Below are 12,276 nucleotides of genomic sequence, written 5' to 3'. Positions count from 1 at the left end.
AAAGTTATAGAATTTCCTTCTTTTTTAAGGCTGAATAATATTCATGTGTGTGCGTGCATGTGTGTGTGTGACATTTCTCGAGCCATTCATTCATCTACAGACACTTAGGTTGTTTTCATACTTTGTCTATTGTGAATAATGATGCAACAAACATGGGAGTGCAGATATCTCTTCCAGATAATGTTTTGTTTTGTTTTTTCCTTTGGATATATACCCAGAAGTGGGATTGCTGGATCATATAATAATTCTATTTTTAATTTATTGAGGAACCTCCACACTGTTTACCATAACAGCTATACCAGATTACATCCCCACCAACCATGCACAAAGGTTCCCTTTTCTCCACATCCTTGCCAGCATTTGTTTTCTCTTGTCTTTTTTGATAATAGCCATCCTAACATGTATGAGGTGATATCTCATGGTGGTTTTTGTTTGCATTTTCCTGATGATGAGTGATGTGTTGCATGTTTTCATGTACATGTTGGCCATTTGTATATCTTATTTGGAAAAATGTCTATTTAAGTCCTTTGCCTATTTTATAATTGGGCTTTTTTCTTTTTTGCTATTGAATTATATGAATTCCTTGTATATTTTGGATATAACCCCTTATTGGACATATAGTTTGAAAATATTATATCTCAGTCAATAGATTGCCTTTTCATTTTGTTGAAGGTTCCCTTTGCTGATCACAAGCTTTTTAGTTTGATGTAGTCCCATTTAAAAATTATTGCATATGCTGTCTTTGTTTTGCTATCAAATCCAAAAAATCATTTCTAAGAACAATGCTAAGGAGTTTATCCTTGCTATTTCTTTCTAGGAGTTGTACTGTTTCAGGTCTTACACACAGTCCTTAATCCATATTGAGCTGATTTTTGTGTATGGTGTAAGATAGGTGTTCAGTTTCATTTTTTGTATGTAGCAATTCCGTTTTACCAATTTCATTTGTTGAAAAGACTGTCCTTTCCTCATTGTTATTTTTGGTTCCTTTGTTGAAAATTAATTACCATATATGCATGCGTTGATTTCCGGCTCTCTGTTCTGTTCCATTGATCTATGTATCTATTCTGCCAGTACTATAGTGTTTGATTACTTTAGCTTTATAATATAGTTTAAAATCAGGAAGTGTGATGCTTCCAGCTTTGTTCTTCTTTCTCAAGATTACATTGGATATTTGGATCTTGTACAAATTTTAGGATTTTTTTTTCTATTTTTGTGAAAAATTTCATTGGAATTTTTATGGGGATTATAATGAATTTTTAGATTGTATGGACAATTTTCAAATAGTATGGACATTTTAACAGTATTAGTTTTTCGAGTCCATGAGCATGGAATATCTTTCCATTCATTTGTATCTTCTTCAGTTTCTTTCATCAATGTCTTTTTGTTTTCAGCATATAGATCTTTCACCTCCTTAGTTCAATTTATTTCTAAGTACATATTTCATTCTTTGTGATGCTATTTTAAAAGGGCTTATTTAATTAATTCTCTTTCAGATAGTTTGTTGTTAGTGTATAGAAACACAACTGATTTTTTTTTTATTGATTTTGTATCCTGCAACTTTACTGAATTGGTTTATTAGTTCTAACACTTTTAGGGCAGTGAAACCTTTAGGGTTTCTATATCATATAGAATAATATAATAATATGTAATCTTCAAATAGAGCAGTTTTACTTTTTCCTTTCTAATTTGAATGCCTTTTATTTCTTTTTCTTGTCTGATTGCTTCAGATAGGACTTCCAAAACTGTGTTGGATAAAAGTGGTGAGAATGGGCATCCTTGTCTTGCTCCTGATATTATAGGAAAAGCTTTCAGCTTTTCACTATTGTGTATGATGTTAGCTGTGGACTTGTGATATATAGCCTTTATTATATTCTCTTTATACCCAATTTCTTGAGAGTTTTTATCATGAAAAGATATTTTGTCAAATGCTTTTTTGCATCTGTCCAGATAATCATATGATTTTTATCTTTTATTTTGTTAATGTGTATAACATTGATTGATTTGTAGATTTGAACCATCCTTACTTCTCTGGAAAATCCCACCTGATCATGGTGTATGATCCTTTCTAATATACTGCTGAATTAGCTTTTCTAATATTTCACTGAGTATTTTTACATCTCTGTTCATCAAGGATATTGACCTCTAATTTTGTTTTCTTGTAGTATCCTTGTCTGGCTTTGGTATCACAGTATGCTGGCCTCATAAAATTGGTTGGAAGTGTTTTCTCCTCTTCTGTTTATTGGAAGAGTTTGAGAAGGATTGGTATTAATTCTTCTTGATTTGATTTTCTAGAAGCCATCTGGTCTTGGACTTTTGTTTTTTGGGAGATTTTTGATTACTGATTCAATTTCATTACTAGTAATTAGTCTATTCACATTTTCTATTTCTTCCTGATTCAGTCTCGGTAGGTTGTATGTTTCTAGGAATTTATTCATTTCTTCTGGGTTTTACAGTTTGTTGGTTTATAGTTGTTCATAATCATCTTTTATGATCCTTTCTATTTCTGTACTATTAGTCGTAATGTCTCCTTTTTCATTTATAATTTTATTAATTTGAGTCCTCTCTTCTTTTGGTAAGTCTAGCTAAATGTTTGTCTAGTTATCTTTTTAAGAAATCAGCTTTTAGTTTCTTTGATCTTTTCTATTGTCTTTTTAGTTTCTGTTGTATTTATTTACACTCTGATCTTTGTAATTTTCTTCCTTCTACTAACTTTTGGCTTAGTTTATATCTCTTTTTCTAATTACACCTCAGGTGTAAAGCTAGGTTGGTTTTTTGATCTCACCTTCTTAGAACTGTCTTTGTTGCATCCCATAAGTGTTGGTATGTTGTATTTCCCTTTTCATTTGTGTCAGGCTATTTTTTGACTTCCCATCTGGTTTTTTCCTTTGACCCATTGGTTGCTCAGGAGCATGTTAATCTCCACATATTTGTGAATTTTCCAGTTTTCTTCTTGCAGTGGATTTTTGCTATTTACTGGACATGCCAAGTATAATCTCTTCTCAGATCCTTTGCCCTGTTACCATTGCTTGAAATACTCTTTTTCCAGATATCCCATAAATGGTTCCCTCACTTTCTCTCTATTGATAAATACCATCCTTTCTCCTCACCTCTCCCATTATTACTCTCTCTGACATATCAATCAGTCAATCAATCATATATTTTCATCTCCTTATCTTGAACAACACTTCCCTATACAATTTTCTGTGATGATGGTAATATTCTATATCTGCAGCATCCAATAAAGTAGCCACTAGCCACAATGTGACTATTAAGTATTTGAATGTGACTGAGGTACTAAATTTCTAATTTTATTTAATTTAAGTAGCTACATGTGACTAGTGACTACTTTATTGTGTAGTGCAGGTATGGAATGTATGAGAAAGGGAGGCTTGTTTTTTTTTTTTTCTTTGATGCATCCTGGTAGCTATGTGCATGTAGATACTCTGTAAATAGCTGTTGAATGAATAGATGAACAGTGATACCCATCAATCCTGTTTATCCCTGAATTCTTAACTCTTTTAATCTATAATTGCAGACTGAACACTTTTTAGTCATCTCCAGACATTCCCAAGCTTTTAGGTGTTCAGCAATGGTCCTGTAGCTCCGTGGGACCTCCTCACAAAGTTCTGCATTATACATCAAAGATCCTAAATTGTATAAATTATATAAATTAGACTGAAGCATAATGGGCAATATGGGTTACAGATAAAGGAAAATGCAAGGTGTAGGAGGTGGTCTTCTCTATCACAGAGTTCATATTTGGCGAAAGTATTAAATGAATGAATCTTTTCCTTTTGTGTTCTAGCCAAGCATCCATGTGAGTCATGCTTTTCCCAAGACTAAAGAGCCCCAAATCTTTCCCTTTGCTCTCTTTATTCTCCCAAATAAGAGCTCTTTCAGCTATCCCTGAATATAGTATCCATCATGAAGTCTGAAGAATCATACAATAAGCTGCTCCCACTAGCCCATTCTTATGACAAAATCCTCATGGCTGTTATCCTTATGAAAAAGTTCTTATGGTTGAAAATCCTCATTGCCACCCTCCATAATAATAATTACAGTTTTGGAGATGGGCTTGGCAGTTAGATGCTCTTAAAACTTAAAAATGAAAGTAGAATTTAAAAGAAAGTTTGAATAACACAAATGTTGGGTCATTGGTTTTCAATTCCAGTGGAGCTTCCATGGAGCTTCCTTCCGGAATTGATACCAAGACCTCAACTCACTCATACTGCCTATCCCCAACATTTCTTCAACCATGTTTTATGTGTATGTGCCGTTGTGCAAAATTATTTTATTTGTCAAAGGGCTCAGCTTTGAAAAGTTTGCAGATCACTTCATTTATTGATTACCTCAGTAAGACTTTTGAAAGAAGCCAGAGAGCAGTGAGTTCAATGTTGAATTTTCTGACAAAAGGGTTATCAATGTTGCTGATTCAAAGGTCATGTATTTGGTTTGGATGCAAGGAGCGCAAGTAATGAAATTGGTATTATTATGAAAAATTGGTGAGTAGGACGTGTTCCTATAGGGTCTTATAGGCAGGGCCTCAAAAAGTAGTTTTGGTTTCTTTAAATTAAGCAAAGCTTGTTTTTGTAAACAGCAGGAAAAGAGAGATCCACAGCAAGCTTTTCGATTATGGCTTAAAAAAAAGCACGAAGAACAGTTGAAAGAAAGAAAGACAGAAGAACTGCGAAAGCAAGAGGAATGCTTATTCTTCCTTAAAGGAACAGAAGGCCGTGAAAGGGCCTTTAAACAGTAAGTCAAAGGCAGGGCATTTTTCCCCCTTCCTCATGGTCATTTTAGAAAGTTATATAGTCAATAAAACTTTAAAAACTTGATCTCATTACATACCTATTCAATTTTTTTTTTTAATTTTTATTTCTCTTATTAGGTTCACCAACTAAATTGTTTTTAAATTTATTTATTTATTTGTTTTTGGCTGTGTTGGGTCTTCGTCTCTGTGCGAGGGCTTTCTCTAGCTGCGGCAAGCGGGGGCCACTCCTCATCGCGGTGCGCGGGCCTCTCACTATCGCGGCCTCTCTTGTTGCGGAGCACAGGCTCCAGACGCGCGGGCTCAGTAGTTGTGGCTTGTGGGCTCTAGAGCACAGGCTCAGTAGTTGTGGCTCATGGGCTTAGTCGCTCCGCGGCATGTGGGATCTTCCCAGACCAGGGCTCAAACCCGTGTCCCCTGCATTAGCAGGCAGACTCTCAACCACTGCGCCACCAGGGAAGCCCCCCTATTCAATTTTAAAGCCACAGTTTTAACAATATGTGAGAAAATTCTTTAACTCCATACTTTGCATAACATCTATACCATTTTTTCAAGGTATTTTTCAATACTAAAATTGGTTCTTATGGCACCAGGGTGATAACCTTTGATAGCTTACCATTGATTGATTGATTGATTGGTTCATTTCTTAGAGAAATAGGCCAAAGATTGGTTACAGCTTCTCCTACACAGTCCTCAGGAAAACGTAATAAAGAGTTGCATTTACCAATAAATATTTTTCTGTAAAGAAAAGCAGTCAGGCTGAGGAGGAGGATCTGTACAGACCAAATGAAAAGGAGATTTGGACACATATTTTGGTAATTTAAGGCAAACCTGGTCTCCCTTCAGTTGCCTGGGTGAGAGTCTGTATTACCTGGTTTATTCTGAGGAAACCGACATGGCTTCATAATTTGGCCAGCACGCCTTGGGCGAGGGAGTGAATATTGTGTCCAGTTGTTTGAAGTTCACTTCTTTCTTTCATTTCTATCTTTTTTGCTATCTTTCTCTTTTTAGTTTCTTTGCCTCTTTCTTTCCTTTCCTTCTTTAAAAAAATATCCATATCCCTTTATTATAACAGATGCAGTGAATGTGCATTGTGGAAATGGAGGGGAATAAACTCACATTTTCATCACCCAGGAATCACTATTGTTAGCACTGTACTGCATAACTTCTAGATATTTCTCTGTACATATATTTACAGTTTTAAAATATAAATTGAGATCATACTGTATATACTGTTCTGCAATCTGCTTATTTTTGTTAATGATCTCATCTAATATCTAGCCTATAACCATTTTTTTCCCAATCGACCCCTAAATGACTACAGTTAATTTGCTCAAACTGATATCCAATTTCAAAACCACACGACATTAGATTATGAGGTTTCTTAAGTCTCTTTTATACTAATGTAGTTATTTATTTGTCTGGATTTATTTCTGAAAAAATTATATATACACACACACACCACGTATGCACTTTCATACCAGAGGTGTGAGTATACAGTTATTTTTAATGTTATTTTACCTAAGCAAGTTTTATAGACTTAAATTTGTTAGAATATGGACTCTTCCTTCACCCTTTTTGATGTTTCTTGTGCTTAGGCTTATTTTTCCATTTTAAGGGAGAACTATTTTATGCACTGAAAAGCAAGAGCTCTATAATTTCTCCACCAAGAAGAGCAAGACGACATTTCTGCATGCTGGTATTCTGCATGCTGCTTAAGTAATGTTTTAGAATACAGTTAGTTGCAAAAAATAAGTTATTTGGTATCTGTCAAATACTTATTTGCTTAGAAAATCATATTTTAAAAAAAAGATAGGACCTATGTCACGTAAAATAGTGTGTTTATTCCTTTAAAAAGTTTTTTTAGTTGGCAGTTTCCTTATTAGACAAACTTAATTTCAAACATTTGATTCTAAATGTGACTATGCTTCCTTGTATGAGCCTTTGGTATAAGCCTGAAATTTTTCAGTTAATACTAATTTGTGTTATGAACAGAGCTTTTTAATCTACAGAAATCCAATTTCCTTTGTCTATAGTAATAACTTTATAGTATGAAGAGTATATTCAGGTTGATACTCAACAGGTCTGTTCATGTCTTTTTCTACAGATGGCTAAGAAGGAAACGGATAGAAAAACTAGCAGAGCAACAAGCTGTCAAAGAAAGAACTAGGCAGCTCCGACTGGAAGCAAAGTGTTCTAAACAGTTACAGTACCACCTATATAATATGTCAGAAGCCAGATCTTTTCGTTTTACTGATCATTACAGCTGAAGGTATCTATTAAATACTTCATTTGGAAGCTGCTGTCCTCAAAATTTTGGATATCATTTCTTATGGCCTGTGTGCTTTGGTCATACTCTAAATTATGGAAATGCTATTTATCTTTTGGTAATGTTGATAGTGAATTTATCTTATTTCTTTTAACACTAGAGAAAAATAAATTTCTTCTCTCATAGCATTGTAATGTGTTATACCACCTGTTAGTCCATGCAAAGAATTGAACAACAAATGAACTCTACATTCCTTTACTTCTAAATTATTTTAACATTTCTAGCTGGAACGGACACAAAAAAGAGACAGATATCTATTCTTAGTTTCTGTTATCATTTAAAAAAAATGCAATAGAACATTTCATAAGGCAGGAGGAGTGACCTCTTAAACAAGCCTGGTTCAAGGCCTGATACAAAGTCCTAATTATGTCAGATTTGAATTTGAATACCTATGGCAAGCTAAGCAGTAGGTTAGGCCTACTTCCACGTGTTCTTTAAAAAAAAAAAGATAGTAACAATTATGTATACTATTTTGGGTATGTTATACAAAATTATCCAGCTCTTATTGAGAGTTTATATAATGTGCCCGGTATTGTTGTAAATGCTTTGCATAAATAATTTGATCTAATCCTTATAACAACCCTATTAGTCTTGTTTTGCAGATGAGGAAACCAAAGTACATAGGTGAGCAGTTTGCTCACAGATTCTGAGATCTGAATGATTGCAAAATCCTTTCTGTTAGTTATATTATAAAGCTTACATACCTTGGTAGACATTTGTGGGTATATAGGACTATACAGGAATCCAGTGTGTGGGAGAACAGTATTCTTGATATGTGTAAGAGCACTTAAGGAGTGGAGGACAAAGGCAAACATACAAGTGTGATGGGGAGTGGAGAATTGCTGTAGGAGTTCTGTTAAAGCTTCAAAAGACAAGGTTCTTATCAACTGGGTATTTGTACCTTAATCACTTGACCCTAAATTAGAAAACACAGAGAACTATTCAATCCTGTCTCAACTTCCTATAGCACTTTGAGCATACACCAGACAATTTAACATTTCATTATAACTAGTCTTGTGTTGTTTAAAGTTTATCCTTAATGATAAAAAGCAATTTTGCATTTAAATATTCCACAACATTTTTACAAAAAAAGCTGTTGGAATTTTCATAAGGATTGCAGTGAATCTGTAGATGGCTTTAGGCACTATTGCCGTCTTAATGATATTGTCTTCTAATCCATAAACACAGGATGTCTTTTCATTTAGTGCAGCAATGTTTTATAGTTTTCAGTGTACAAATCTTTCACCTACTTGGTTAAATTTATTCATAGATATTTATTCTTTCGGATTCTATTGCAAATGGAATTGTTTTCTTAATTTTCTTTATGGGTTGTATACTCAAAACACTAACATAGATGATTTTTGTGCATTGATATTGAACCCTGCAACTTTGTTGAATTTGTTTATTAGCACTAAACTTTTCTGGTGATTTTTTTTTTTTTTCATTTTCTCTATATAGGATAATATCATTTTCAAATAGGGGTAGTTTTACTTCTTCCTATCCAATGGGATGCCTTTTATTTATTTATTTTCTTGCCTGATTACTCTGGCTAACATGTCTAGTATAATGTAGAGTAGTAGTAGTGAAAGTGGGCATCCTTGTCTTTTTTTCCCCACAGTTTAATTGCTCTATGCATTTATTAGCTAATATTAATGCAGCAGAGGGGACAAAAGCTCACAAACACTCCACATATTTCACAAGATGCATTGCAGGAAACAAAGTGACTAAGAAGGATCAATAGTATCCTAGGGTCTTGGTGGACACATTTCTGGAGGAGATGGACCTCTTATTTCTGGTGGAGGGGGGTCTCATTCCTGGAGGGGGCATGCCTATTGGCATCCCTCAAGTAGGGGGGAGCCCAATTGGTGGGCCCATGGGTGATCGTATACCAGGTGGAAGAGCCATAATTCCTAGAGGTGGGGTTGCTCGACCAACAGGTGTGGGGGCAGTCCCCCATCCTGGTGGATATTGAGTTGGGGCTCCAGCAATGCTGGCAGCAGCAGCAACTGCAGCAGCTGCTACAGCGCCTCTTCCCTGTGGGATCATTACCTGTTGGCATGGCCCCCAACCCCTCGGACAGGGCCTGCTAACCCAGGAGGAGCCTGGGGAATTTGAACACCAGCTGGACCATCTCTGCCAGCTGCCCTGCCAACTCCAGGGCCTCCTGCAGCTCCAGCAAGTGGTACCCAAGCAATGCTAGTATCTTTGGGGGGGTGGTCGCTCCACGCAGTGGAGCAAGTTCCCCCCACGCAGCAACACCTGACCCAAAACCCGTTTTACTTCACGCTCTGCCTGCTTCGCATTCTTTGGCTTGATCTTCCTGAACTCATCACAATCACAGAGGATCAAGTTCATATGCTTGTCAAAAGCCTTGAAGGTGCCAATGAAGATCTGGCCATCTTGCAGGATACATCTCATCCTAGAGTCAATGTGCTGCAGCATCTTGCTGCTCTTTCCCAGAGTCATGACTGCTATTCCACCAAATCCAATACCTACAGGAAAGTTTTGGGATCCTTAAGACCTAAGGGAAGGCTGTTTTTTTTTCTCTTGGAATCAGCTACCCAGGTGTTCCAATACTGCTTTAACCACCTCTTGGTGTCTCAGTTAAGAATGCCTGTCTCAGTTCCGCATGGAAATCCACCACAGGTACTTGCTGCTGCTGTTGAGACCACCTCGGGTACAGGCGACACTCCTGGTTGCTCAGCGAGGCTGTCCTTCTACGTTTGACTTGGACTTCCACCTCTGGGATGTGCTATTCCATAGTCCAGCTCAAGTGTAAGCGGTCCCTGGCCCTGCTCCATCGTGCCACTGGCCGCTTCTCAATACAGAATGTCTCCAGCGGCCGTTCCATTCTGCCTGGGCATCCTTGTTTTGTTCTTGATCTTAGGAGGAAAGTTTTAGTCTTTTAGCATTAAGTATGATGTTAGCTGTGGGTTTTCCATAAATGCCCTTTATGAAGTTGAGGAAGTTCTATTCTTATTCCTCCCTCTTACTCCTTCTATTGCTATTTTTCTGAGTGCTTTTGTCATGAAAGTGTGTTGGGTTGTATCAAATGCTTTCTGCATCAAGTGAAATGATGTGGTTTTTCTTCTTTGTTCTATTAATGTGATATATTACATTGGTTGATATTCTTATATTGAACCACCCTTGCATTCCTGAGACAAATACCACTTGGTGGTATATAATCCCTTTACTATGATATTGTATTTGGTTTGCTAGTATTTTGTGAGGATTTTTTTCATCTGTATTTGTAAGAGAGATTTATCTGTAGTATTTTTTTCTTGTGTCTTTGTCTGGCTTTGGTATCAGGGTAATGCTGGCCTCAAAATGAATGGGGAAGTGTTCCCTGTTCCCTCTGCTTTTATTTTCTAGGAAGGGACTGAGGTGGATTGGTATTAATTCTTTAAATAGTTGGTAGAATTCACTAGTGAAACTATCTGGTCCTGGACTTTTCTTTGTTGGGATGTTTTTTGTTTTTTAATATACTTTATTTTTTAGAGCAGTTTTAGTTTCACAGCAAAGTTGAGCAGAAAGTACAGAGAGTTCCCATATATCCCCTGCTCCCTCCCTCCCTAAAACCTTCCCCAGTATCAACATCCCTCACCAAAGTGGTACATTTGTTGCAATCAATGAACCTACATTGACACATCATCACCCAACATCCATAGCTCACATTAGGATTCACTCTTGGTGTTGGGAGGATTTTGATTACTGATTTAACCTCGTTATAGGCTTGTTCATATTTCCTATTTCTTGAGTCAGTTTTGGTAAATTGTGTTTCTAGGAATTTGTCCATTTCATTCAGGTTATTTAATTTGTTGGTGTATAATTGTTCCTTTATTTAAATGAGGTTGGTAATAATGTCCTACTCTCATTTCTGAGTTTAGGTATTTGCATCTTCAGTTTTTCATAGTCAGTCTGGCTACAGGTTTGTCAATTTTGCGGATCTTTTCAAAGAACCAGCTTTTGATTTCCTTGATTCTGTTTTTCTATTTTATCGCCACCCTAACTTCAATTGTCTTCCTTCTGCTAGTTTTGGGTTGTTTGCTCTTTTTTTTCTAGTTCCTTAAGGTGTAATGTTAGGTTGTTGATATATGAACTCTTTTTTTTGTTTGTTTAGCTCAGTTAACTGTTATCTTTATTATTGACACTCTTAAACCAACAGTTGCAGAGGTGTGCCACTAGTTTGTGGTTACAAGAGTGTATGTATATAATTTTTTTAAGTTTTTTTTATTGTGGTAAAATATGTATTACCTGATTTATGATTTTGACCATTTTAAAAAATGTAAAATTCAGTGTCATTAAGTACATTCATATGTTGTGCAACCATCACCACTATCCATCTCCATAAATTTTCAACAGCCCAAACTGAAACTCTGTACCTAATAAACAAAACTCTCCATTCTGCTTTCCCTTAACCCTGGGTAACCACTATTCCACTTTCTGTCTCTATGAATTTGATTATTTCAGGTATGTCAAATAAGTGGAATCATATACTGTTTGCCCTTTTGTGTCTGGTTTATCTAGTATAGTGTCTTAAAGATTCATCTGTGCTGTAGCATATCAGAATTTACTCCTTCTTAAGGCTGAATAATATTCCATTGCATGTATATACTGCATTTTATCTATTCATGCATCAAAGGACATGTGAATTACTATTTTTTGGCTATTGTGAATAATGCTGCTATGAACATTGGTATACAAATATCCTTTTGAGTCCCTGCTTTCAATTCTTTTGGGTATCTACCTAGAGGTGTAATTGTTGGATCATATGGCAATTGTGTGTTTGACTGTTTGAGGAACTTCCATACTGTCCTCAATAATGGCTGCACCATGTTACATTCCCACCAGCAATGCGCAAGGGTTCCAGTTTCTCCACATCTTTGCCAACACTTGTTATTTTGCTTTATTGGTAATAGCCATCCTAATGGATATGAAGTGATATCAATTTGCATTTCCCTAATGATTAGTGATGTTGAGCATCTCTTGATGTGCTTATTGGCCATTCGTGTATCTTTTTTTGGAGAAATGTCTATTCCTTTGCCCATTTTTTAACTGGATTGTTTTTAGGTTGTTGAGTCATAGCCCTTTATTTATTCTGGACACTAGACCCTTAATAGATAGATACATCATTTGCAAATATTTTCCTCCATTGTGTAGGATGCCTTTTCATTCTGTT

General features: G+C 36.0%; 1 protein-coding gene and 2 pseudogenes across 5 annotated transcripts in view; 1 reads left to right on the top strand and 2 right to left on the bottom strand.

The window, feature by feature from the left end:
* Positions 1-12,276, top strand: part of CCDC181 (coiled-coil domain containing 181) — a 38,590-nt gene that overhangs the window by 21,815 nt on the left and 4,499 nt on the right. For 4 of the 5 annotated variants that reach the window (XM_057527467.1, XM_057527469.1, XM_057527465.1 and 1 more), the window contains 2 exons: positions 4,598-4,752; positions 6,876-7,199. In XM_057527467.1, coding sequence (XP_057383450.1) covers positions 4,598-4,752; positions 6,876-7,038 — 318 coding nt within the window. In that variant the 3' untranslated portion in view covers positions 7,039-7,199. Of the gene's footprint in view, positions 1-4,597; positions 4,753-6,875; positions 7,200-12,276 lie in introns of those variants that run through there. The other variant, XM_057527464.1, reaches the window with a different exon arrangement.
* Positions 8,843-9,563, bottom strand: LOC103010350 (small nuclear ribonucleoprotein-associated protein N-like; annotated as a pseudogene).
* Positions 9,679-9,948, bottom strand: LOC103020004 (SNRPN upstream reading frame protein-like; annotated as a pseudogene).

This window comes from Balaenoptera acutorostrata, chromosome 1 (assembly GCF_949987535.1).
Source record: "Balaenoptera acutorostrata chromosome 1, mBalAcu1.1, whole genome shotgun sequence".
Taxonomy (NCBI): Eukaryota; Metazoa; Chordata; class Mammalia; order Artiodactyla; family Balaenopteridae; genus Balaenoptera; species Balaenoptera acutorostrata.
Note: the sequence above shows the minus strand (reverse complement) of the source record. Positions and strands in the feature narration are given on the sequence as shown.